Below are 27,384 nucleotides of genomic sequence, written 5' to 3'. Positions count from 1 at the left end.
TGACATCGCAGAACGCAGCCAAAGTGTTTAATACAGCCTGGCTTTGCATGGGTTCCATCATATACAAGGTTTACAGTTTTGTTCAATGGCTTTCAGCAACCCCACTTTAAAACTCGTTCCAGTGTCATTGTTCTGCAGGGCCCCTTCTTGATTCTAAATCCCGCTATTACAGACGGGAATTGCGGTAACCACACACCGGCTTTTGCTGACATAAGAGGGTTTAATTTCACAGTTTTAAGCAAAATACGGGAGATAATTATCTTTCCTGGGAGATGTCCGGGAGAACGTTCCAAAATACGGGAGAGTTGACAGTTCTGATACCATAATTATATTTTCTTTCTTTAAAAAAAAGCCATCAAATAAAGCTATATAAACTGAGAATGCGCGTCTATATTTTTGGTAACTACCACGGAAGCCGGCTTGTAAAATGTAAAACCCATTTAAATTGTACACAGCCACTATTTTAACATACGAGAACCTTCAGCCTAATAAACCAGTTTCCAAATGGTTCTGCTATGGGGAACAGTGATCCGCTCCTACCTGCGCCACTGTACTCTAAACACGAGTGGCAACAGAGAAAGCGGCGCACAATCACAAGAGCAGAAGGATAGGTTCATTGGAAGGTATCCGCCAAAAACGGTTACGTTTAAATATCGTATTATACCCTAATACGTTTATTGTATTTTGAATTATGAATTATTATTAAGCATCAAGGTTAATATTGGTTTCTTGCAGGTGTGAAATGTCTTGAAGCAACAGCAGGGAATTCAGATCATTCTGTGTGCTGCGATGGGGCCGCCAGTTCAACACAGAAGACATTATAATTGACTATGACTTAAAACCAAACAGCTAAACGATGCGCTTCAAGATGTCTTCAGTGCGTTTATTTTGTTTGTTTGCTTGTTTCTCCTTGCTAACGCTATGGAAACCTATACCAGAGAAGCCATGGCTGGTAATAACTGATTGAAAACGAGTCGTGCTATCTTTATGGCTGTGAACTCATAATTCACACACATCTGCTTCTCTGGTTTTTTTTTTTGGCACTGATCCCCTGTCGCCTGATAACCGCTTTGTAATAAAACGATTGGCTTTCGCCGTGCTGACCCGGGCCAATCAAAACCCAGCAAGAGGCCCTCGAAAAAAAGAAAACACTATAACATTATTATGAGGGTGAGCCAATCAAAACGCAGTACGCGCTGACGAGCTCGTCACTCTACCAATCGCAGACGAAGAGGGTGTCTTTTTAAACCAATCCGCTCAGCCGCTGTCATCCCGAGTCCGACGGGAAGGTTGAAAACAGGAACTGGGGAGAAGGTGCGAGAGGTCTGCGATGGCGGCTTGCACAGGGAGGAGGGCGAGGGTGGCGTGTGCGGTGCTGGGGTTCAGTTTTCTCTCGGTGACCGCGTTTCTGAATTTGGAGGAGCTCAACGAGATGAAATACGGCATCGAGATTCTGTCCGACCCGGTGATTAAAGGACAGGTGCGCCTTTGTTCTTTGTTGTGTTTGAGGTGCTGTGGACGCATCGCTGCCCAAGAAAACTTGCTTTATGTTGTCAGTCTGTCATGACGCACATTCATTTTTTAATAAGGGGACTCGTGTGTATTCCAAGATGAAGTGATATTGTGTTTAAGTGAAGTGCCACCTGTCTCGCATCGTTGTGTACTCACGCACATTATTGTTCTGATCTGGGTCGAAGTGTTTCTTAAGATACAAACCGTACTAGTTTTTATATCCTGTGTGCCACGAAAATACATTAATTGTACCTTTAAAAAAAAAAAAAAAGTACTAGTATTCTACCCTTTCTGATGTATTGTGCCATATTGTCAGTCGCTGAGCCTCTACCCAGCCCAGACCGTGTTATTGTTAACGGAGCTACTGTTGATGGCTTATCAACTTGGGTTTTTACAGAGCATTGCATTTAGCAATTGTATTTCTTTGAAAATCGGTTTAGGTTTTAGTAATTCTTTTAAATAAGCTGTCATAAATAAGAAATCGTACGTAATTCCGAGGTTCCTATTGCACAGCAGTTTCACCCCTCCCAGGTTTTTCTACGAGCTGAATTACCCACAGTGCATAAGCAGCAAACTCAGGTTTGTCTTATTAAGCTCCTAGTAAAACCAGAAGTGGCTGAAACTGCTATGCTATGCAAGTTTGATTTCCACCCCTGCCAACTATTGGCGCATTAAAATTATGTAAGTATTCTACTTTTAAAATATATTACAGCTGGCTTTTTTAATATACTGAAATGTTCCTTCATTTAAAAATCATATTTGGGCATCCAGTATACAAATAGTTATAATTCATAGTTAACTTTTTGAAAAATGTGGATGTGCAGTATGACGATTACATTTTTATTTGTAAATTTGAACATCCAAGTGTTTCTTTGTTCTGTTTTTTTTTTTTTACTCTGCCCCAGGCAGCAGATGGAAAGAAGAAATGTCTGTAATTTGCATGCCATTGTGGATCAGGTATAGGTTATGCAAATAACAATGTTTCAAATGCAAACAAAACAAAAAACCATGCAGTGGATACAGTTCTGGCTGAAACATCGTGTGGCATTGTACAATTGACATTTATAAAACTGCACAAAATGTCTGCACGTTCCCCTTTTAAAAAATTAATTTCAGGCTTTAACTAATCGGGATCTAGTAGACTTGATTTAGACATGCCCATATTTATACAGTATATAGCAGGTTCTGGTAGAACCATTCTTTGTCAAATGACTAGATTCCCATCGATTTTGTTTGACCATCTCCTATATCTGGGAGAAAAAAAAACTAAACATTAAAGCTTTCTGTCACTGTTGACCTTGCATGAACTGTACTTTGCCCTTTTTGGCGGTCATCCTGCCCTCAGTAAAGGACACGATGATCTTTGTTTTGTTTACTTGCTGTGGATAGTTCATGTGCTGTTAAAATTAGTTTTGTTTCACACCTGCTTCCTCTCTTGGGAACAACGAGGTTTAGGTCTAGGTGTTCTTGATCACTTCAAACAGCAGACGTCCCAAAATCAAATTCAAAACTACACTGACATTGAACCCCTTAAGGCCTGTATTGCATTCCATTTCAACTTAATAAACTATAGAACTCTTCTAGTCAAAGTTTGTCATTTTTAATGTGTTTCAGTATTTCTTCAGCCATCTGTACTCTGCATGCTGTGTTGACCGACCAGTTTGTTTACATCCTCCAAAAGTATTTTTAGTTGTAGCAGTGTTGAAACTCCTCTTTGATGGACTTTGCTCCCGAGTAGTAGTGTGTTATACTATGTAATCAACCCTGATATTGGGATACAGCTGCCTGAAATGTATTTGCAAAAAGTTACATAGTAATTAGGAGTGGAGCTCTACACACGGGTTGACATCAGTACACCAGGTAAGGTGTTCTGGAATTCTGGCAAATACTTCACTGTGATTGGTTGATTTCTGATTATGTGATGTGTTGTATACCTATGCTGTAAGATGACAGGTGATTTATTGTACAGCACTCTACCATATTGTATAAATATAGTACATGCAAGGTCTTATTACAGAAATGATAAAGGATCACTTTTTTTTTCTCTCCCCTGTATAGGATTTTACCGGACATGCTTAGGAATGCCTCAGCAACGACCCCCAATGCTGACTTGTATAGCTATGATAATGGCCTGCTCTGTCCTTTCTATTGCAGACGCTATCTGAAGATGTGATGGTAGTTTCCTCAAAGTACAAGCAAGTGTACGAGTGCAGGCTGCCAGCCCAGGCGATGAGGTTTCACCACCCGGACTCTGCTGAAGACTCGCAGGGCTACACGGGACTCGGGATCCCACAACTGTTAAAGCCCATGGACGGCGCACCTTGTCTCATAAAGGTAATGCAAAGCCTTTTCCTTTGTGCTGCCTGACTCGATTATTCCATTATCTGCATTGAGCTGCCAACAGGAATCCGGCGCTGACGATGTGGGTCAGTGGTGTTGATCGGTTGGTTTTACCATTCAAAGTGATTGCTGCTTTTCTAAAGCTGGAGATACACAAGCAGATTTCAGTTGACACAAAACTGACAGTTGCTGGATCAATATGTAATCTTTATTTTTATATAGTGCCTTTCATAGTGGACCTCCATCACAAAGCTCTTTACAAGATACGAGACTAGGGTGTGTGAACTGTGCATCAGCTGCAGAGTCACTTACAACAACGTCCCAAAGACGCAGCACAAGGAGGTTAAGGGACTTGCTCAGGGTCACACTGTGAGTCGCTGGCTGAGCTGGGATTTGAACCGGAGACCTCCTGGTCACAAGCCTGTTTCTTTAACCACTGAACCGCCTAGATGTGCCAGATGCAATTGATGTAGTAGCAGGAACGTGTGTGGACAGAGTCACTATACTGATTTCTCTTCAAATGATCTTCAGTTTGCCTTTTACCTCTGCTGGTGATTTTTCCAATAATGTCTACTAGTTCCTTTTTATGTATTCCTTTTTTTTTTTTTTTTTTTTTTTTTTTATTGCAGGCTTTATATTCCACACATGAAACATCCCATAAACGTTTTCTATCATGAGAGAAATCAGTTGGTTACGTCCCACTTGTCTGTAGCCATGCTTCCTATTTAGCAAAATTTGAAAGTGAAATCGGCTGATTAGAAAACGCTGTCATAGGCTGAACACGCACGGCACGTAGACTCTGTGGAGAACGGCAATCCACACGCAGTTTCAGTAAAAAAAAAATGTAAAAAAATCTTTAATTTTGCCACCTGATTTCTATTTGTTCCAGTTTATTTTTGTTACCTCATTTACCGTAGATTATTTGTTTTCAGACGAAAGATTGGTGGACGTACGAGTTCTGCTACGGACAGCACATCAGACAGTACCACATGGAAGGTAACAACTTGAAGTGGACTGTAACTGCGACATAAACTTTAATTTGTCTTCCCCAATATTCTTGAGCCCTCATTATCTTCTTCTTTTGACAGATTCTGAAATTAAGGGAGAAGTTTTGTTTCTTGGTTTTTACAGTTCAGAATTTGACTGGAACAATGAAACTGCAAAGGTAACAGATTAACATCTGATTTCTCACCACAGGAAAACAGTCTGTCATAATGTAAACATGAAAGCTGCAATACTAGTTTAGATCACTAGGTGGCAGCGCCTAAAGCAGTAGTCTTAAGAGCACGAGTTTATCTACACCTAATTTTATGAAAAGTAATCACACCCAGCAATGGAAATAAGACTCCCATTGCATAGCAGTTTGAGCCATTCCTGGTTTAACTGAGTTTAGTAAGACACACCTGTGCTTGTTACCTATACACTAATGAGGCTTGTAGTAAAATCTGGAATGGCTGAAACTGCTATGCAACAGGAGACTTATTCCCGTCCCTGGAATCCAGGTGTTTTTTTCTCATACTTCTATTTTATTGTGCCGGGTGTCTCCAATAAATGCATACTGTAATATGTTGAAAAGTTATATCCTGGTATTGGCTGCTACAATATGAATCATGTGCTCAAATTACCTTATTGCATTAATGGGTTGTCCACTGCCTTAAGCATTCTCCCTTAAACAGGAATCCTGTATAAGCCTTTTAAATGGCAGAATTGTTTCACAGACATTTTAATTCTTTGCCCCAGGCCTCCAAACAACACAGGCTAAAAAGATACCACAGTCAGACCTACGTCAATGGCTCCACGTGTGATCTCAACAGCGCCCCGCGAGAGACGGAAGTGAGGGTAAGACAGCTGCTCTGATACCCACCGGTGCCCGTCTGAGCGAGGACGTTTTTACTAAGAACTAAGCGTCCAAAGATTTGGGAATAGGCGATAAAATCTAACTTTAAATGTGAAGGCTGTAACAGAGTTTTCTGCCGGAGTTCTGCCCTGGCATTCAAAATGTTCTTTCCTCCTTTCTTTGCCCATTTACAGTGATGTTGGGATGGTTCATTATAAGCCATGCATTTCTATAACCTGGCTGTAGATCCTTAATCACGCTACAGCGCTTAGCCAGGCAGTTGCTGTTAAACCACACATGCTGGTACCCAGGTTAGCATGCATGGTGCTTGAACAAAAATGCATTTAATCTGTAATGATTTATATTGTGGAATACAGAACCTATTCAAATTAACGTAGGGTAGAGAAGTGCATTTACTTCAGTAGTTAACATTTTGTAAGGAATAAAACAAACCTGTAATATTGTATTCTATGTATAGATATGGCTTTGGAAGTCCAGTGTAAGGCTGGTATTGGGTGTTTGTGAGTTTCCTGTTAAATGGGCTTGAAGGAGTTCAGTGCTGAGTGGGTGAAATGATCTGTGTATTATGTAGGTTCATTCTGTGTGAAGAGTGTTAGAACAGCTAATGCAAAACAGATATAAACCAAAACCAGATTTTAGGCTGTGGAATTCTCTAGGATTAAGGCTGTGCAAGTTCAGAGCCAAATTTAAATGCAGATCTATATAAGCTTAGGGGAGACTATAATTCAGTGAATTGCTTGGGTTGAAGTGGACCTCCAGACCTGTTCTGAAAGGGCGTTCCTAGTTGAAGGTAATTGCTCTTTACTATGTTGGCTGCAAGTTAGATGAATTCCATTATTTAACTAGAAGAATGGGTTGCAGTAATCTTATGTTTCTGTATCTTGAATAACCAATGCATGTAAACAAATGTAATCCTGTCATCTGTTAAGAATCTTTATTCATCAGTAAACCATGTAATTATACAAGTAGAATTGTCTGATTATTCATCAGAATAAAGTTACCGCACCCTAAACATGTGTTCTGTCTCGCAGTTTATATGTGAGGAGGGCTCCAGTGATCACATTACCCGTGTGGATGAGCCTCAGTCCTGCAGCTATGTCCTAACTGTCCACACCCCACGGACCTGTCAGCACCCCTTCCTGCGCCCCACCTCCACTAGCAAACCCCAGCCCATCAAGTGCCAGCCCGCCCTGAGCCCCGAGCAGTACATGGAGTATGTGAACGCACAAGTGTGTAAGTACTGCAGTCACCTGAGCAGCTGGCCTATACTCTTCAGCTCTTCAACCTATACTGTCACTGGGGACCCAAACAGACATTATACTGTCGTGTGCTGAAGTCAACAGCTGTGGCCAAAAGTTTTGCATCCCTCTATAGAATTAACTCCTTTTGCTTCATAAAGTTGAATGAAACCTGCTGGGCCTAATGTTATATTAACATATTGAATTGCATATTGCTTTGTAGTTTTAAATGTGCTTCATGAAAACTGACAAATGTGACACTTATAAATCTAACATGAAATGCTGTACTGCTGTTGTGGCTTCCGATAGACTCTTGCGATATCGTTTTGTAGTTTCTTCGATTACGTGAAGCGGCTGCTATGGAGTCGTTGCTCCGAAGATGATGATGTTAATATGCTGATGTATTTTTTTCATGCATATTAACAAGGGGTGGAACGATACACTGATGTCACGATATGATATCTAATATGATGTGGTATATCCCAATGTGTGATCGTACTGTGTTTATCACATATCTCTTCATAGTAGTGCATAACGATAAATCCTCTCCTGATCACTCGATTTATCACCAAACTCTTCGATAATGCTAGCCAAGTCATTATTACTATAACATCTCAAAAAGCTTGGCAAAAGTCCAGTTTTCTTTGAGCGCTGGATGCAGAAGCAGCTGTTGTGTTTGTTTGTTTTATGTCTGTGGTGAAGGAACAGTACGTGTTGCTCGGATTCTCCTCCACTTTTTTTTCCGGCTTCTCTCAGCCATGGAAAGCTTTTTCAGGAGAAAAGACTAGGGACCTGTGATGGATGTCGGACAGGCAAGTAAAAAATAATGTTGGACCTGGTCCGCAAAGGGTTAACCACGCTTATTCTTCATTCAAGAACTGTTTGGGGATCTACAATGAGCTAAGTTGGGCTTTTGATCTTGAATCGCAGTGCGGTGCGATGTTACAATACATTGTGTAAAAGTACCAAGATTCATTGATACACAGTGAATCGTTTACACCTCTACTAATTAACCTTCTTAGACACATTTTTTAAACCGCCTTAAGTAGGCATTTAATCAGTGAAACATCTGCTGTTTGTTTTATTTATTTTTGTGTCGCAGTGGATACAAAGCGCAGAGTGGAGCAGATTTCTGAGGAGCTGAAGAGCCTGGATGAGATCCTGTCGAGAGACGACGAGGCGGCCAGCAAGCCTGAAAACCTGTTTGTAGTTGAGAGCGTTCAGATAATTGAGGAAGATGAAGTCGACCACGAAGGTAAAGGACTGGGGAGGGGCAACCTCCTCGTGTTCTTCGTGGCTGCTTCTTTCAGTATTAAAGTTCAGCTTGTGGCTAAGCCCATTATGCCAGCCCTGTATGTGGTCCTGACGTGCTTCCGTTGTTTTTAGGGGATTCAGCTCAGATCGAGGACACCTCCAATGAAGACGCCGATTTCTGGGACGGAGTTGTGAAACCTGACAGCGGCGAATCTGGGGAGAGAAATGAGGAGGTAGTTTTGAATTTCCCTTTGTACATCTAGTGTTGAATTAGTCTGGAGTGTGATCTAACAGATCATAGAAACATCTCTGACAAATACTGATAGACTTTGAAAGTTTTGGTTTCTTTTTAAAGTATTGAACGTACTGTGCTTTTACCAGATGGAGGCTGATGGTGATGGAGAATTTGAAGAACGAGGTAAGACTTGGGCTATTCCTGGTTTATTTTTTCATTCAAAGCACTTCTAATAAGGCAAGAAGACAAACCTTCCAGCCAGTGACTTCTTCACTGTAAAGGCACTTGTCAAAATCATTTTGAATCTTGACTTAAGTGAATCAAATCAACCGCTAATTTAAATGAAAAGTAACCTCAAAGTTTTTATATTGGTGTTTTGAAGTTGAATATGAGTTCCATTCAAGTTACAGTCTTTAGGTCAAAAAGGCTTCAGTCTCAAAACATCAAGGTCACAAAATCTGCAAGGTCTTTTTAATGAAGAGCACCATATCATTGTTTGATATATTGTCTTGTCACACATATAGAGGATAAAAAATTGGATTTCAAAACCATAAGAAGCCCTTCCGATCTGGTGAAACTCGCCAACCTATTGAAAGAGACACCTGAAAAGGTAAGTTTATTTCAACGACCTAAACCCCACTGGGATTAGCTCCAGTTCTTTAGAGCATTTTACAGCCCTGTGAGTCAGTGGAATGCATAGATTGCATAATTGTGGTTATCCTGAGAGAATTCTCAAAGATAATTATTCCAAACGGTCAATAGCACAATTTGTTCAGAGTAACCAAAACAGAAATAAAAAAACAACCCTGACTTTCAATTTGAGGACTTGTTAGCAGTCCTGAGTTGAATCGAATAGGGTTTTACTGGAAGAGAAGGCTAGATTCTCGAAGCTATATCTTCAGGAATTGCCTTCCCAAATTTGACATACTTTTTCACTGATCTGAGGTATTGACGACTATGTTGGAACCAAACAATGATGTAAACTATGCTTAGACATTTGTGAGGAGTCCTTGTCAATGTGAGTCATTCAAGGTGCACTTGTACGATTTTATTTTAGTTTGGTGGGGAGATGTCTCTGACTGAAGTACATCTCTTTGTCTCTTGTCAGCCAAAAGCTTCAGGTGATGAACAGGAGGACAGCAAAGATGTGTCTCCTGCGAAGACTGGAGAGAACACTGCCTCTGTGGAAAGACAAGAGCGAGGAGAGGACCATGAAGATGACCTCATGGAAGAATTTGAAAAAGAGGTGAAGGACATCTCGCTGCCGTCGTCCAAGATAGGGGAAATCAGAGACACCATGGAGCAGGAGTTTGATAATATTATAGACGAGGTAAATCTCATATTTCCATGCAAATTTCATTAATGCATTAGCATTTGGAGATTTAGACTTATCCAGTCAAACTAGAAAAATAAACCTATACTGACACCTTATAAATTAAAAGCAACTTTGAGTCATAATTGGAATATTAGTTAGGAATATGGCAAATGCACAGTACACACACTTTTTTACACATCTGAAAAATATTTAGAATATGATCTGGGTTTAACTTATTTTCACAAGAAATTTCAACAGGACCCTTTTATATAAATTAATCGGGCAGCAGATCTAAATACAGCCATCTCTAATTCTACAGAGCTGGCAAAGTCACAGGTCTGAATTCCTCCTTTTTTTATTGCATTGTTGTTCCCCATGGCTTAACCCACTAGGGGAAAGTGTGTTAACGTTAACCTCTGTCAAATACAAATGTCATTCCCCTTCAAAAGTCATGGCCACAGAACTTTGAGAGACTTTTTAACAACCTGAGTGGTATTGAGAGCCATCATTTCAGTAGATCTCCGATGTCGATGTTTGGGCTCCTTTCAAGCTGCTGTTTCGTTGCAGGCACAGCAGGAGCTGGCAGGCGAGGGTCTGAAGGGGGAATTCGATCGCAGGCAGGCAGCCCAGACACTGGAAACCACCCTGAACCAAATGATGGACAAGCTGGAGGGCAAAGCAGTTCAGGACCAGCAAGAGGAGCAGACCGACCGAGCCAGGGGCAGCCCCAGCCTGGCTCCCAGACAACCAGGTGACGAATATAGTGGAGACACCCCTGTGCTTCCACTTCTAACCCGACTCCTCCATCCACTCCCCAGATGGGATGAAACCCTGAACAATTTAGTTGTAAACTTTTGTGTCTTTTTCAAAGATTTGGCATATATAAAAGCAGCAGTCATTGCAAACCCAAGCTGCTGTCTCTTCACTAGTTTTAGTTTTTGAATGGTGATTTTTCTCAAAACACTGTTTTGAATTTCAGTGGAGAGTTCAATCTTAATAATCTGTTCGTGCAGCGCTAGCTGGATAGAACATTGTAACCCAAATACATTCTTGTGTAATGGGTATAGCCTGGCTTGTAGAGATTGGTGATGAGGACAGTCCTGTCATCGCCAGGGCAATCCCAGCTCTGATATGAGAATCCATTACAGCGAGCCTAATGGAATAACACGAAGTGGTCCTGAGAGAATGAAGTAAGCATGGCTAAGCAAGTCAGATTACCTGCTGCACACTGGCTCTGCTGCATAGTTTTTCTCCCATACTGTTTTATTTTCCAGGGTGTCTTATTAGTCAGACATCCTTGGCATAAGTGTTAATATTGGTTGTTCCTCTATTTCTTTCCAGGTGTGAAATCTTTTTGGGTAAAGATTCCAGATAATTGATACAAACCAGTATAAAGTTTACTGTAGTGTGGTGTGTTTTTTCTATTTAAGATAACTCCTGTGCCCCCATTGATTCCTCAGTCTGACTTTACATTTTTGGTGTAATGCATGTGCAATTTACTGTCAGCTGTATTACTTGTTAGTGTGTGGGGGTTTTTATATATATAAAGCATAATGTGGGTAACTTTTGGCTTTGGGTCCTATTGGTAAGGATTATCCAACAAATCAATTGTTACAATTAACTTACTGCTTTTATTTTATTGCAACAGGTAATTTTATTTATTTGCAGTTTTGTCCATGCTGTCCTTTTCAAAGACTTTCATTGAATGCTATTAACTGTTCAGTGTTTCGTTCCTGCAGCTGCACAGCAGGTTCAGGTGACCGGTTTGTGTGCTGTAACATTGCTTCTTTGTTTGAGCAGCTGATGCTGGGGATGGAGGCGATGATGTTAAAGTCAGAATTACCAAGTACAAGTCAGACGGCAGCCCCCAGAACAAGATGCAGGTGCAGGAAATGGGTGCCGAAGACCCACAAGTCCAGTACATCAAAGACGTGGTGAAGGAGCAGCTTGAAAAAGCAGGGCTGAAAGCAGAAGGTAGGATGAGAGTTCAGGGCCAGGAATCGGTCTGTGGACCATATTCGCCAAGATTAGTTCAAAACCATGATCAAAAACGTGAAATATAAATATTGGCCTGTAGTGCTGGTACAGTTAATTATTTGTGTCTTTGCCATATATACATACAGTTTTAATTTGTTTTTCTGTACCTGACGTTGGACAGAAAGACACATGTACTTTTAAAGTTAAATATTTTCATTTAGTCCCATTGGTATAGTTAATGTGATGTTTCAAAGTCAGAAACCATTAATATGAAGACCAGACAAAGAAAAACCTTGCATCTGTAAATTCTGATTCCATGACATTGTGCTGGAACCAAAACTCCTTGGCATTTTGAGGGTCATTTCACAGAACCACCAGTAGATGTCGCACTGAGGCGTTTTTGAAACCCCCATGAAATGCAGGCCTTGTTTTCCTAATGTTACTAATTTCAGGCAAAATCGAGGTGAAGATCATGACCCGAGGGCAGCCGGGGGATGACGATGTGGGGTGGCTGTCGCAGGAAGATACCAAATCCTTCAGGGAAATCCTCATTACCCTGCTGGTAAGAGATATGATTTAAGCTCTCCTGAGCAGGGGAATGCTGCAGTAAGGTTGTTTTTCAGTTGCATGGAATCAATCCTTTACAGACCAGGAAACCCCATTGTGATTGTTAATACAGAGTACAGTTCTTAATACAGAGTATGTTCTTGCATGTTTGGTGGAGATGGCCTTGATTTTACACAGTAGCTCAAAGGCTGCGACTGTCAAACGCAAAACCGCTGCAGCACAGTTTCCAGTCGGATTGCCACAGTTCAGTCAATAGCGGTGTATGTGAGACTTGCTGGAAATGTATTAATTGCTGTAATATTTTTAATAACTTTCTGTTTGAATTGTGGCAGACAAAGGCCTTGGAATAAGCCATGTGTCTACAGAGATGTGTTTTAAGAGCAGGTTTGTTAATCCATAATAAACAGCACACACAAAGGCTCAAGCTGAAAATAGACACCTGTTTGGAAAGCAAGCCCTTTGATTGTTGCCTGGCAACAAAACCTAAGGTGGTGTTGAGTTACATTTCATTTCTGAGACACTGAGCTCTTCAGGGCTGTAGCTTAAGTTGATTACATGGTTCAGAGTAAAAGTAGGTTTGGACTGGCAATAGTACTATACTAATTGATTTGATATTGTGTTCTGGTGTAATCAACTTGGAATTATTTGTGAGTTCTCAAAATTGTGACCTGCTGTTTCTTAGCAAAATGCACTCTTAAATTGCCCAAGTAAACGCAAAGTGCAGTAAAGCACAGGTAAGCATTGTGAAGAATTGGAAATCCATCATAAAAAAATTAAGCTGTAGTAAATGCTTAGTAGAACTGTGTGGAAAAGCTTGGTAAAACTGCAATAGTATTGTTTTAAATACCGGGGTTCAAAATCAAGCTGATCAAATTAACCCCACGGTGTTTTGCCTTGCATTGTGTGCAAACGTGCATTCACACAGTGTAGTTGCTACAGGCTTCCGTGCTTCACTGATGTTGTCTGACAAATACAAGTGCTTCTGATCCATTAGATGTTTTAATTGCGTGGCCTTTTGGGCAGCTAATTGCAGGTAAGGGCACAATCAGCCTGCCGTTGATGGGTGCAATGCATCAGCAGTAGTTAATTTAAGTGAAATCTAAAACAGTTAGCTGAGCCTTGGGCTCTGGCAAAACCGATTTTGTGTGTGCTGTACCGTGACTCTTGGGGAGGAGACTTGAACCCCATCCAGTTTGGGTCTTTGCAGCAACCGTGAGGTCAGAGGGCGCCAGCAAACTGCTACGTTTTTGTTTTGATCCATTAGACCGGCGGCACAGAGGAGGTTTACAAGGAGCAGCAAAGACAGGAAGAGCTGGAGACGAACTACAGGTTTGTGTGGGGAAAGAAACGGGAAGATTCCCAGCCTCCAAGCAACACGGACAACTCTGACGAGATGGACTTCTGAATGGATCTTTGAGAAAGCAGCAGGTTCTGTGGTTCACTTCGTACAGTCACACCAGAGTGGTGGTTCAGCTTTGACACCAGCCTGAGCTTCCCATCACAAGTGCGGTTCTACTGCACTGGGAACGATTCTTGGTTTAGACTGGTGGATAGAGCAGGGCTGCTGGCACTTCAAACAGATGCACGTTATTATATTGATTGTCTTAACGAGAAAGTGGGAGCTTTCCCTTCTGGGTAAATTAAATAATAATAATAATTGCACAAAGCTTATTGCGATTTTTTTTTTTTTTTTTTTTTTTTTTTTTTATGAAAGAAATGCAAAACTGATGTAGACTTTGCAGTGACTAGGCTTCTCTGTGTTTGCTATACTGACCTTGAATTGATTGGACACAATTAGAAACACCAGCCATACCACTGTCAGCGGGGGTGGAATCAGCAAGAGCAGCCAGGAAATTCGCCGTGGACTTTTGCTCCTCCATGAAGCAGTTTGCCATATCTGCTATAAACCAACTAAAACAGGGAGCTGCAGCTTTCGCACATTACAAATACAATGTGCTACATTTTTTTCTTCGTTTCAAATGTACTTGCTAATTTGATAGGTTCTTAACTTCATAGATATAGCTGGGCTGTGTTTATTGGCTATATCCAGCTAATTAGCATTGTGTAAGTTGTCTATCATATTTTGATTTAAGCAGGAGAAATAAAGTACTCCAATTTAAGATGTAGACCTAGTAACAGTACAGACATGAAATCATCTGAATTAATACAAGTTAGGGATTTGATTCTTATGAACTGGCACCATTTCCAGCCTGTGTATTTGGGGCTCTACAGTATAGCAATCCTCTACAATATTAAAGTGCATTTTATGATTGTAGATTACAGGTTTGTTGCCAAGGTGATACAAATAGAGGTGGAAATCAATTAAACTAATTCTCTGTTAAACAGCCAGGAGGAGGCGTGCGCAGATAGAAACTGCACATGTCCATTTAGCAGTGGAGTTTAACGTTGTTTCATGCTTGAAATATTGGAACCCGCTGGGGGGAAAAAAAAAAATTATTTTGAAATATATTTCATTGAATATTTTTTCCATTTCTTTTATATGGAGGGTTGCATTGACCAGGTTTTTTGGGAGGGTTTGTTTAGGGCAATGTGTCAGATCTGTTTTCCACCTCCTCTTAATATCTTCCCAAACTTATGATCCTTTTAGAAGATGTACTGTATGTGTGTAAATAAGCAGGGTTTCGTTTGCAAACCAAAAAGTACCGGATCTTGTACCCTTGATAGCTTTTTTGCTGTTTGAGGTGCAAAAAAAATTCATTTTTTTTTTTTAGTTCAGTCTTGTCATTCAATTCATGCAAACTGTCATTCTCGTCTGTCTGACCAAAAGGTACCAGATCTGGGATCTGGCACAAATTAACCCCTTATTTAATAAGGTTTAGCAAACTCATTCTGGAATTTGGTCCCTGTTAATACCTGAATGTTATACTTCTTTCCACTAAAATATAGAATTATTGATAACTCGCTTGCTTTTGTAATAGAATTCTAATACATTTTAAAATTCCATTTTTTCCTTTTTTCTATTGGATAAATAAAACAATTACAGATGTATTTCGTGAAATTGATTTTCTTTCAATGTTGTGATCTGTTTTCTGTCAAGTTTCATTTTATTTCTCTCCTGTTACATCAAAGGTGCAATGCTACTGACTTATTTTCTTAACTTCATTCTTGCTTGAAATGGTTATACAGTTCTTTTGTCTCCTTAATGCCCAAAAATTTGTTTTAAAGTTTCAACATCCTTTTAACTATAAGGTCCCTTTTATCTTCCCTCTGTTAACATGTGCTGTCGGAAATCGCGTTGGAACCGCAGGGCACTCCTAGGTCCCAGTCTGAGGTCATGTAGAAATCTGTCCTCTCCTCATGTATACTTAATAAAGAGGTTTATTCCTCAGGCTCGATGACAAATAATTCAGGACTGAAAGGGTTAAGTGGTTCAGATCGGGTCACTAGTTTACCAGAATGCATCTCCTTTACTCGTCCTGCAAATGCACAGTCCTGGCTTGTGAGTCTGGCAATCCCTTTTAGAACTTTTGTTCAGAGCAGATTTCGGAGTGGCCCACATGTTCAAATTCTCGGTACCTCAAACTGGTCATTCAGGGGTAAAGTGACCAGACGGGTCTGTTCAGGCTCTCAAATGTACAACTTAATAATGAATCCTGATGCAGATCTGAAATAATCATCAGTGATCTTAACTGTACTACTTTTTTTTTTTTTTAGAATCACTGTTGCTTCAAAAGGGATCTCAAACATCCAAGTACTGCAGGTACACCAAAGTGTAACTATTAACCTGTCCCCCCCTGCAACACTTCAGTGGATGTAAGAAATCACACTTGGAGCAATAGTGTTGCAGTTTAGAGACCAGGCATGCTTGAGGACACGGGTGCTTTAAACTTGTGTATCCAAACCAGAAGAATACAGTAGTTGGTGTGTGTCGGAGTTATCTCGGTTTTAAGTTGCTTTTTTAAATTGCTTTTATGGCATTCGTGATCCTGGCTTTTCCCAGTCGCCTGTTAAATTGTTTGATTTGCTATATTCTGTATATATTTTGGTTTATTGTTTTTGAAAAGCGCTTGTTGCCTATTCATATTAAAACAAAGGATGTTGGAGTGTTTAAGTAATTTGAGTTTGCCTTGCTTATCCCTGTAAAATATGTGAATAATTTTATAAGAAGATTAATATCAATTTCTGTGTATCTTTTTGTGATTGAGGGGGGTAAGTTTAGTTTATCCACAGCTGTGTAATGTGGGTTGGTGAAATTAATAATTAAAGCTGATACAACACACAATAATGCTTCTGTTACTTTTTCTTCAGTCTTGATTCCCTCTTATTGGAAACTGGGCAAAAATAGAACTTGTGCTGTAACAGTGGAGTTGCAGTGAAACTTGGTACAGGCAGCCCTTGGTACATGATATTTAGCTATTCTCAAGCTAAAGCCTGCAGCCCATTCATCAAGATTACTACACACCTCGGTCATGCATACTGATTCTGTTAAGTTTGTAAAAGACTTTGTGTGGATTTGATAATATTGTTGACAAATACAGGGATTATTGAGATGCACAAAACAATCTCAGTAACAGATTAAAATATAATAACTTGTTTACAGAGCGCCTTTCATGCACAGTGGTTCAAAGCGCTTTACAGGCTGTTAAAAACAGCAGTATGTTTTAAATACAATACAAATTAGAAAAAAAAATACAAATAAACTTTAAAAAAGTAGAAATTAAAATGTTAAATTATACATTTGTGTATGGAGCCTGCACTTCAATTTCCAGGGAGGGAGCACTTTGAACTGAGGCAGGCAGGGAGTTCCAGAGTGGAGCAGCTTGAGCACAGCCTCGCCCCTGGAACACAGAGCAGGGCACAACTAGCAGACCCCAATACCCGTTGAGGCTCATCGGGTAATCTCTGTCAAATAATCTGGAGCCATCCCATTTAGCGCTTCGCATGTTTAAAAGGTACACAAATAAATACAAGGCCAATTCCAGACGTTTTAGACTCAATTTTTTTTGTAATGAAAATGAATGGGGAAATGCTTTTTTTTTTTTTTATAATCCTGATCATTTATAATGTCAAGTTACCAAAATAAGAGTTAAGCTAAGTGCTTAATGAACGCATTGTGTAATTCAAAAGGAACTGTCCAAACTAAAGGAGTGCCACCAAAATAATCAACATTTTAATCAAAACGTATTTTAATAATCCCGCAATGACGAATCCTAAAGATTTCAAAAAGTAAGCTTTGAATATTCGAATCAAGCAGCTTTTAGCACGATTTAAGATTAATAAAAAAAACCAGAAAGATATTTTAAAAATGTCCACACACACTACAAACCACTCGAAGGGAATACATGTGTCTCGCACGCATAGGGCTGCGTGTTTGAATGAACCTGGAAACAAATGAAAGGAAATCTGTATCCAGCCAGCTTGTCGTCCTCTCTATGGGATGCTCGCAATTTGCTAGACCTCTACCTAACCTCAGTGTTCTTGACTTGATTTAATTTAGAAAGATATTTGTTTTATCTCTGTTCGAGTCCCGTCCCAGTGGATCGATTAGAAATAAAGTCAAAGGTAGTGATTACCACAGAAATAATAAAAATAGACATCAATGACAATGTAATTAGTCTGTCACAGTAGCATCGGTTCAGAGAAGTTTTTCTTGCCTGAATCGAAATTAACAAAAAAAAAGATGTATTTTTTACAATGTCGCAGGAACGTTTGACTGAACTAGGTCTGGTAAAGATTGTGCATCGTATTTGCCGATTGATTCAATCAGTTTAACGGATCCTCACATAGCCATTGGTATAGTGTGGGTGTGCACTCATTTGCAGACATCACATCATGTGTTTCCTTACAACGTGGAGCTGTAAACTTTTTCTGTTATACAAAATAACTAAATTACATGAACAAACGCGCGTTCCCTGCAACTATGCTATTGCTCATTAGATTATAGGCCCCGCCACTGTTTTCGTTCAAACCTGAAGATTTTGTTAAAACACGATTAGGCAAATGTCGCTATGCAGCCACCGCCACCGACAGCAAGGCTGCAGCCAGAACAGGAAGCATCTAGAACCTGCTGCAAATTAAGGGCAGTACATATACAGGAAAGCAAATGCAATGCTATCTCTCTCCCTTAGTGAGAAGCTCCCGTAGCTTTTTGTTTAGAAATGACCTCCCCCCGGCTATAAATATACATTTCATTTGACATGGGTGCATTTTACAGGCATGTCAGCGCATGCCCCATTGCAGACTTTGGCCACCTCTGACGTTGAGAATTTGAACAGTAACCCGAAATGGTTTGGGGGGGGAGTGGGGCGCTTTTAGCACGTAAAAACGAAACTTGTTTGGTAACTCGTAAACTGAGGCTCGAAAACGCCTGTGTTTGAAATAAAATATGCTAAAACGAAAATAGAGGAAAGCGATTTAGAGCCCAGCCCTCCCCTCCCCTCAATACTGCGGTCAGATTACAGCCTCCGCTATCTTGGCTTGACGAATGTTTATGAGCAGCGGCGAGCCAATCGTCAACCGGCATTCACCAGGAGGCGGGATTGCGTGTATGATTGATTCGGAAACTCGCGTATCAGAAACCAAAGAGAGGCATTTCAGAAGCGCTGGGGCCGAGGACTGCAATGGCGCAAACGCGCACCGGAGCGAAGTGCTTGGAGAGCGGGTAAGGAGTCGGGAAAAGGAAGGAAACGAAGACGAGCTGACCGTGCTAACGCAATAGGGTGCAGCCACACGAGCAAGCGATGTTACTGAAAACAAAACAACAACAATTGCATGTTTCAGTCTGAACGCGACGCACAGTTTCAGCCCACATAGGGCAGTTTTCAGATGTAAATGCACTCATTTGTAGTGGAGCTGGGTTTTTTTTTTTACTAAAGGGGCCATGGCGCGGTCTGTTTCCCGTTAATGAAGTGCTTGGTGGGTGCAGCTGTATAGTTTCGACAGCGAGAGGCAGCCCTGCACAGGTGAGTATGATGCCTGTGGAAACATTAGCAGCTGTAGAGTCAGCAGTGATGCGCGACTGTCTCTCCCGCAGGATGCAGCCCGGTGAACTCAGCCCGGCGCTGCGTGCTCTGCAGTGCTGTACAGTGCTCTGCTAATCATTCTTTACAACACCCAGGATAAAAATAAGAGAACACAGCATGCTTTAAAAAAAAAAAAGTAAAAATGACACATTTTATATATATATATATAAATAATGAAATATTTATTTTAAAGTAACGGTTAGTTGTAAGTCGAACATGCAACGGTATGTGTGTGTGTGTGTGTGTTTTTTTTAATTAAATGGTTACACATGTTATTATGTTAATTATGTTATTACAGTGTTTTGTGTGTAAACATGTTTGTGTTTCTGCAAAGCCTAAAGGGCTATGCACACCGGACGCGAGTGAGCGAGCTAATTTAGAAAGATAATTGTTTTAGTTGTGTTCGAGTCCCGATTAGAAATAGTCAAAGGTAGTGATCACCACAGAAATAATAAAAATAGACATCAATGACAATGTAATTAAAGTAGAAAACAGTATAATATTCTTTATGATGTCGGTGGTTATAAAGACAATAAAATGAAGAACGTCATGGGGCAAGAAATAGCCCAACGTTTGAAAATGGGCAAGTCTGGTTTCGTATTCCTGTATAATTACGCTTCTTAGTTTGAAATCATATTGACCACTAATAATAATCGCGCTCACACGATAACTGAGAAGACTGTATTCATTGAAAATCTATACAAGCATATTCATTTCTTCAGTATTTCCAAGTAGATGTATTCTTTTTTTGAATAATTTACATGTTAAAACAGATCAAGTATAAACAGTCACTGTTAAATGCCCTTTTTTTTAGTGTGTTGTGCACCCATACTCTTAACTTGTATTATTTTGTCTCCTCCATATAAGCAAAAGGAGACAGTATTTGCTTTTCAGGACTCGCTACAGTTGTTGTCTTCGCTCCAGTGTGCATTCTTTATTCGAAATCGCTCTCTGGCGTCCGGCGTGCCGGTCTCTTAACTGAACGCTGACCTTACTGCGTGTATTGATGCGACACGGGACTTGTGGAAGGCATCGACCTGCTTTTAAAAGTAAAGCACACGCACCAAACAACGCATTTCAGGTTGGCACGAAAACCAGGCGCCCAATTATTAATACAGTTTGCGTTTAATCTGTGCCAGCACTAGTTTTAAATGTCGACCCAATCTCACTGTTCAACAAAAATAAAACAATTTAGAGCGAAACTCGCATCCCAGTTGCTCAATGAAGGGTCATATAACTAGCGGTATATATATTTCACAAGACAAAGTATGATTGCCCTGTTTTGTATTTCATAGAAACTGAGTTAGTTATTATCCTCCTGGCTAGTTAATGATTTGCATTGTTTTCTGTTCTGATTCAAGTGTCACAAGCTTAGGTTTGTTTCCTCTGTGGTCATTGCCCTTTTGTAAGCTAGAAGGAAAAGTATTTGGCCAGCTGAACCTCTACCCATTCTTTTACCCTCCAAGAAATATGTCAGTGCACAAGTACCTGGCAATGTTGTGTGATGTTGCCGTTACAGATTCTGTCCTGTCAGTGTGATGAGGTTGATGGTTCTGTAACTGTGAATGCAGAGGAGCCCAGCTGTTTTGCATAGTGGTTGAGGCGGGGTCACAGGTTCGCACTCTGCCTGCGCCCTCTTACACTTGACAATATCCTAGTAGACCAGTCCAGTACTCTTTCAATTAGGAGAGAACTAAATGCAGTGCTTTCTTTCCGAACGCGCTTTGTATTGTGTGTTTCCAGTTTGTTTTCATCTCAATAATATACTGGAATCTTCTTCAGATGCAACGTGTTGGGCCATAGGGCTGGGTTTGAGGCGAGTGTAAAGGCACATTTTTCAAAAGAGTTTATAAGAACACAAGAGAAGTTTGGGAACGAGAAGAGGCCATTTGGCCCACCAAGACTCGTCCCTTGTACAGTAGCACAGAATCAAATCAGTTTTTGAAACCAAATGCGCATAGAATAACAGTAGAACATTAATTGCAGGGTGAAGTGATTGTTCATTTAATTGCACTGCGCTGTCCTAATGACAGCTCCCGAGACATGATCCGAACCAGCACAGCAATCCATGTTTCTGTGCGCTGAATTCCTTCTTAATTTCTGAAGCAGTGCGTTGAAAGGTTAACAAATGGATTGTGTAGAATCGTACCTGCAGTTTGTTCAGCTGTATTTTTTGATGCAACATGTAAAATGTGACGCATGCTTGTGTGTAGCAAGTCCCCCTCTCCCTTGTTTTTATTTTTTAAATCTGTAATAATTCATTCTGTATTTCAGGCTGCGATTTGTAATGGTATGCTGATGTTCTTGGATCATAAGCAGTGCTAGGAAGAACTTGGATTTTTCCTGAATATTAAATGTAAGTAAATGTTCTCTTTAATTTTTGGATGAACTGGAATTCTTATCGTTTAACTCTTCAGATGAAATGTACCTCGTCAAATTACCCATTTAAATAAAGTAGATGCACACTCTGCTGTAGCGCAGAATTTCTGTTTTGGTTTCCTTACATGGTGCCTTTTTGAGAGAGTCATTTATAAATTCAGTTCTGTGAACGAGTAGGAAAACCAATCAATACGTTTCTTGCCTCGTTTGTTGGATTACTTGAATATTTGTCCCAGGATTGTAAAGAGGCTTCACTGCTTACCTACAAGGCAATCGGTGTGTCAGGATTGGGTATCAGTTCCTGTTTCAGTTCCAGTTCCTTTTTAAAATCAGTTCCCAATTCCTTTGAATGAATTGATATTTTAGAGACATTTTAATAATTGTCGCAATTTGTTCAGCTGCTTTCATTCCAAGCCAATTTAATTGACTAACAGTGACTTCAATGTAAGTAATTTGTTGCCATCCTGAAAAGCTAACTTTAACAGAATACTGCTGATTACAGTTCTGATCAGTTATGTGTTGCAGTTGATTACAAGGGAATTGGAATTGACAAACAGGATTTGACCCAGACCCTGGTTAAGGATTCAGTGCCCTGTTGGTGAGATGAAATGAGGTTAAAAGTGCTAAAACCCGGAATGCTGGCTCTTCTGCATTGTGGGGAAGACGCTCGGCTGTGGTAAGCACCCAGCCTCCGTCCTGTTACACCTGCCCTGTTTCCCATGCCCTCTTCTTTCCTCCAGCAATGCTAGGATAGCGTGGACAGAGAGATCGAGAGAGCAAAATTCCAGGGCAGCATGGCGGCTTCGAGCTCCCGCTGCGCCTTCTACCTGGGCTTCCTGGTGGGTACCTGCATCCTGTACTTCTTCATGACTCCGGTGTGGTTCGAGAGGAAATTCAAGATGCAGCCCGACAGCCAGGTCCCCTCCATGGCAGGACAGTGGGGAGAAGAGAACCAGAGCTGGAGGGTGGAGGGATCGGCGCTCATCAATCTTCGGCACCCACACCTCCAAGGCAAGAGCGTCTCTCCCACTCGCGTCCATTTTGCGTGCAGCTTTGTTATGTATGATTCTCGATTTGTTGTTTTGTAGCTGAGTGTATGAAACCCAGAGGGTGAATGCAAACCGATGCTTCGCCACCTTTGTTAACGAGATGGTACCACCCTACAGGAATTGTCTTGGTATCGTCAATAAAATAAATACAATTAAAAGAATGGCCCTGCTTTTTAACATTTCTGGCAAAAAAGGGCCACTTTGAGGTGGGAAGAATGAAGTAGCACCCTCCATAACTCCACAATGCTCCAGAACAGCTATAAGAAATGTCACGTAGACATTTCGGGTTGGGATCTCTTTCAGCCAAAACATTCGGCAACTTATTTTTTGCCACAAAATACAGCTATGGCCAAAAGGTTTTGCATCGCCTTATAGAGTAAACACATTCTGCTTCCTGAAGTTGAATGAAACCTGCTGAATAATGTTAACATATTGAATCACACCGCTTCATCGTTAATGGGAAAACCTGACAAACTTTAAAAATGTGACATTTCGAAATCTAACCTGAAATGCTGTACTGCTGTTATGGCTTCCGGTGTGAAACACATCGATGCCGTTAATCTTATTTCAGATGCAACGTGTGTGTGCTCCTGTCTCTGCAGGGGAGGACAGCCGCGTGGCGGACCAGCTCTACAAGAAGGTCCGCATCCTCTGCTGGGTCATGACCGGCCCGGACAACTTGGAGACCAAAGCCCGCCACGTGAAGGCCACCTGGAGCCGTCACTGCAACATGGTGATCTTCATGAGCTCCCGCGAGGACCCAGACTTCCCTACAGTGGGGCTGGGCACCAAGGAGGGACGCGACCAGCTGTACTGGAAAACCATCCGAGCCTTCCAGTACGTGGAGCAGCACCACTCCCACCAGGCCGACTGGTTCCTCAAGGCGGACGACGACACCTTCGTGGTGGTGGACAACCTTCGCTGGATCCTCTCCAACTACACCGCCAACGAGCCTGTCTACTTCGGCAAGCGCTTCAAGCCCTACACCAAGCAGGGCTACATGAGCGGCGGGGCGGGCTACGTGCTGAGCAGGGAGGCCCTGCGCCGTTTCGTGAAGGGCTTCCGGACCAAGGTGTGCACCCACACCACCTCGGTGGAGGACCTGGCCCTGGGACAGTGCCTGGAGAAGATGGGCGTGCTGGCTGGAGACTCCCGGGACTCCATGCACCGGGAGACCTTCCACCCTTTCGTCCCAGAACACCACCTCACCGTCAAATTCGCCAAGAGCTTCTGGTACTGGAACTACTGCTACTACCCTATTGTGGAGGTGAGTGCTGACCGAGGTGGTGCTAAATTACACCGTGTAACAAATTTTTTTTTTTTTTTTTTTTTTTGTTCCTGGGTAGTAAGTGTTATTTCCTAATTGCTTATGCCTCAAAAGTATAGAAAATGGCTATTATTCCCCACAAACTTTGCTTTTGTGACCAGGACAGTGATATTTCAAAATATCACTATTTCCAATGGGGAAAACAGGCGATTGTGTGTCAGAAAAAAACAACATATGAATCCAAATTAACATGTATTTATACTAAAGTAATACAAAAATGACTACAAAAGATTTAGAAGTGAGTAGTTTTTCGAGATTTACGATTATACTGTATTTACTAATATGAGAAATATAAACACATGGTGCAAAACATAAAAAACTGCGTCCGTTGAAAACCACTCCTCCAATTGCGATGAAACTTTGAGCAGACATTCTTTAGCACAAAAGCCTGACGAATCTACCTGACTGACTTGCCTATTGAGATACAGCCAGAAATTACAAATCGTACATCTTGATCTGTTAGCCAGAATCTGAATCGCACTGCACTATTCGTGACAGATCAGTTACTGAACTACCAATGCCAGCCACACAGCGGAATAAAGGCATTTAGTATACTGCTTTCAGAGGGTGCGTTCCATTTTTAGAAACCAATCCACACTTTACCAGGTGCTGGTGTGTTATAGAGCTGCATAAACTGATTTATTTGTTCATTTGGATCCAGCGCTGCATGCATTGATGCTGACTGGGCGTTTGTCATCCCAACAATGTGTGAAAAACAGCAGCTTGATTTGTGTGGGTTGCTGCTGTTCTCCGCAGTAAGGAAGCCTCGCTGCATGTTCCTGTGCTCAGTATTGCCCCCCTTCTGCTCCGGCAGGGTCCTCAGTGCTGCTCGGACCTGGCCGTCTCCTTCCACTACGTGGACGCTGAGCTGATGTACATGCTGGAGTATTACACCTACCACCTACGGGCGTATGGGTACCAGTACCGCTACCAGCCCAGCCTGCCTGAGGGAGTGGAGCCAGACTCTGCCAGGACAGAGCACTCCCCGCTGAGCCCCGAGATGGACGCCCCCGGGAACGGCACCTCCAAACTGTGATCACGCTGCTCTCTCTACAGCTGCACTGGACCTGTCCCGTGAGGAGTGCTGATGAAGAGTGAAGACCGTGAAACTGCAGTACCAGGGTTACACTGCAGGGGCAGGATTACTAAACAAAGTAGCTCTACCCAAGACTACTGTAAAACAGTATTTTTTTTTTTTTTTTTTTTTTTTTGTCATGTTAATTTCACTAATGGCCTTCAAAGTCCATTTTTGCTGCAATAAATGTTTGCGTTTCTTTTAATGTACGGCACATTTAATTTTACAGATTTAATAAATGCAAAATTAGCAAACATTTCTTGCACGCAAAATGTTCTTGTTTTACAGTCTTAAGTGTCTATTCACACGTTTGTCTGTTTTTCTAAATATACCCAGACTGAAGCAAACTGGGGGGGGGGACAACTCTCCTTGGAAACTAACTAGCTTTGCTTCCATATTTTCTTGAACTCATTTTGCTTTCACAATACGATTCAGAACCAGCTGCCAAAGCGAAGCCTCTGCATTCAGTTAAAACACCCTGAAAGGGAGTGTGTTTGGAAACATTACATTTTTTAAATTTATTTATTTTTTAAAGTGGTGCAAATCAAAAGGTTCTGAAGAATGGGGTGGTTAATTAGTTCAGAGTGTATTGTACAGTAATCTCATCCTTGCAGTATTAGTCTCTGGGTGTGTTCCTAGCACCAGGCTCTGCCTGTATTAGCACTGTAAACCCAGCTGCCTCATTGTCTTGCTGGGTGTTGATGGTGAAATGTACTTTGCACTGCCCAGCTGTAGCACAAAGGGCAATTAAGGGGCTTCAAATTTTAACACAAGCGTGAAATAAAGACTAATTCACTTATTCTAGCTTGAAATTGAACTGAATGCTTCAAGATACTATGGGCATCACTCTGTTACTGTCTGATGGTTGAACAAAGATGTGTTGAGTGTCTGATTTCCTGCTGTTGCATTTGAGGAAGAAAACCATTTGCAGTTTGTATATGTAGCTTTTATACCAAAATCTTGCCAAAGGTGTTTTTTTTTTTTTTTTTTTTTTTTTTTTTTTAAAAAAAAATAAGATATTTTAGATAACAAATTGAAAGTTTAAGAAGGTCTAAAAAAAACCAAACAACTTAATGTCTGTATCAGAGCTAAAGCTGGTCTCTGCATTGTATTTTACAGTTTGTTCGTGTTGTAATGTTGAGTATGATCCCAAGTATTGCTCCACAGAGCACTTCCGGGCTGAAGACTCAGTGGTACAGTAGTGGTTATACTTACACAAATGTTGGTAATGTGTTCTGTGACGGCGAGTGTCTCTTTCTAAAGAACTTTTAAAAGGCAAAGTAAGTCGCTTTTAAAAATAATGATGCTGTTTTCATTTTAAATCACCAAGCGTGTATTTAAAGTTAAACATTTCGCTGAAATGTACCAACATACCAACACAGTATATATCACTTCGAGTGGGTTGGTTTGCTGCAGCAAACACAAGTTTCTGAAGTGCAGTAGGTACAGCAGGAGCATTTTGATCTGTCGTCTAAGTCCTAAAGTCAATGAAGCCGTTCTTTATGCCAGTGGGACGATAATGCTGTCCTGTGTATCTATTGAGCGTTGTACTTGAGATAAAAATGACCCATCTGGTGGGTTCCAGTGAACGAACCAATCAGGGCTCGGTGTTACGTGTGTGTGTTGTAACAGCTGAAGAAATAGTGTTAAGTTGAATTATGTGTGGCCACCCAGGCAATAAATGTGTTTTTATTCAGCACTTGTGGTTTGTTTTCCAGAGCTTTCTTCAGTGCCCAGTCCAAGTGCCTCACTGGTGCTTTTGAAAGGGAGCAGGCGAAGCTCAGCAGCTGCTTCCTTATTTATCTTCACCTTGTAAATCCAGGCTTCAAAGATCTTGGTGGGATCACAAAGAAGGCTTATTTAAAAAGTGGTTTAGAATAAATACGCACGCATATTTAGTAACACACATCCCTGAGTCATGAATGAAGTAGATCACCGACACCTGCGTGTGAAAACAAAGAACGGTGAAATCCTTAGACGCACGCCCCTTCATCTGTCCCTGTGTTCTAACCAAGTTCAATGTGACCTGCATACATCTGTAAAGGCAGCCTGCTAAGTGCAACTACGTCATTGAATCCATGGCCTTGCCGAGTTTTTATCACAGTGCGGTCAGCGGTTCTCTAGAGCTGTAGGTAGAGTGGTGTAGTGGAGAGACTGCTGTTGATTTCTTTACCAGACTGGGTTAAAGCTTTATAATAGGGGTCCCTTTAATTAAATCATAACCCATCACTGGGGCTGGTTGCAAAACTGCCAATTGATCAGGCTTTGTACTGTT

The 27,384-nt window shown here is 41.2% G+C and overlaps 2 protein-coding genes across 5 annotated transcripts; both read left to right on the top strand.

The window, feature by feature from the left end:
* Positions 1–1,292: 1,292 nt before the first annotated feature.
* Positions 1,293–16,539, top strand: os9 (OS9 endoplasmic reticulum lectin). The gene is made up of 15 exons (XM_041241835.1): positions 1,293–1,480; positions 3,667–3,846; positions 4,785–4,848; positions 4,941–5,017; positions 5,593–5,691; positions 6,742–6,943; positions 8,051–8,203; positions 8,335–8,435; positions 8,584–8,620; positions 8,962–9,047; positions 9,546–9,767; positions 10,320–10,503; positions 11,553–11,726; positions 12,182–12,291; positions 13,561–16,539. Exons 1-15 carry the CDS (start codon positions 1,331–1,333, stop codon positions 13,699–13,701), a joined length of 1,980 nt encoding a protein of 659 aa, XP_041097769.1. The 5' UTR covers positions 1,293–1,330; the 3' UTR covers positions 13,702–16,539.
* Positions 16,540–18,831: 2,292 nt separating this feature from the next.
* Positions 18,832–26,805, top strand: LOC121309016 (glycoprotein-N-acetylgalactosamine 3-beta-galactosyltransferase 1-A-like). Of its 4 annotated transcripts, none has more exons than XM_041241854.1 (6): positions 18,832–18,918; positions 19,133–19,219; positions 21,554–21,635; positions 22,399–22,669; positions 23,310–23,974; positions 24,849–26,805. In XM_041241854.1, exons 4-6 carry the CDS (start codon positions 22,453–22,455, stop codon positions 25,068–25,070), a joined length of 1,104 nt encoding a protein of 367 aa, XP_041097788.1. In that variant the 5' UTR covers positions 18,832–18,918; positions 19,133–19,219; positions 21,554–21,635; positions 22,399–22,452; the 3' UTR covers positions 25,071–26,805. The 4 variants fall into 4 exon arrangements, with proteins under 4 accessions (XP_041097788.1, XP_041097787.1, XP_041097790.1 ...); XM_041241853.1 differs by having other exon boundaries at positions 18,833–19,219; positions 24,849–25,101; positions 25,249–26,805; XM_041241856.1 differs by lacking the exon at positions 19,133–19,219 and having other exon boundaries at positions 18,840–18,918.
* Positions 26,806–27,384: the final 579 nt, after the last annotated feature.

The sequence above is a fragment of the Polyodon spathula genome, unplaced genomic scaffold, assembly GCF_017654505.1.
Source record: "Polyodon spathula isolate WHYD16114869_AA unplaced genomic scaffold, ASM1765450v1 scaffolds_825, whole genome shotgun sequence".
NCBI lineage: Eukaryota > Metazoa > Chordata > Actinopteri > Acipenseriformes > Polyodontidae > Polyodon > Polyodon spathula.
This window is presented reverse-complemented; position numbering and strand designations above follow the sequence as displayed.

What these genes read in the sequence shown, in the direction of transcription:
- os9 (XM_041241835.1), top strand. Translation starts at nt 1,331, where the DNA reads ATGGCGGCTTGCACAGGGAGGAGGGCGAGGGTGGCGTGTGCGGTGCTG. An exon ending in ACCCGGTGATTAAAGGACAG is followed by an intron (nt 1,481 to 3,666) that starts GTGCGCCTTTGT and finishes TTTCTATTGCAG; the next exon opens with ACGCTATCTGAAGATGTGAT. An exon ending in AGCAGGGCTGAAAGCAGAAG is followed by an intron (nt 11,727 to 12,181) that starts GTAGGATGAGAG and finishes TACTAATTTCAG; the next exon opens with GCAAAATCGAGGTGAAGATC.
- LOC121309016 (XM_041241854.1), top strand. Translation starts at nt 22,453, where the DNA reads ATGGCGGCTTCGAGCTCCCGCTGCGCCTTCTACCTGGGCTTCCTGGTG. An exon ending in TCGGCACCCACACCTCCAAG is followed by an intron (nt 22,670 to 23,309) that starts GCAAGAGCGTCT and finishes CTGTCTCTGCAG; the next exon opens with GGGAGGACAGCCGCGTGGCG. An exon ending in GCTACTACCCTATTGTGGAG is followed by an intron (nt 23,975 to 24,848) that starts GTGAGTGCTGAC and finishes CTGCTCCGGCAG; the next exon opens with GGTCCTCAGTGCTGCTCGGA.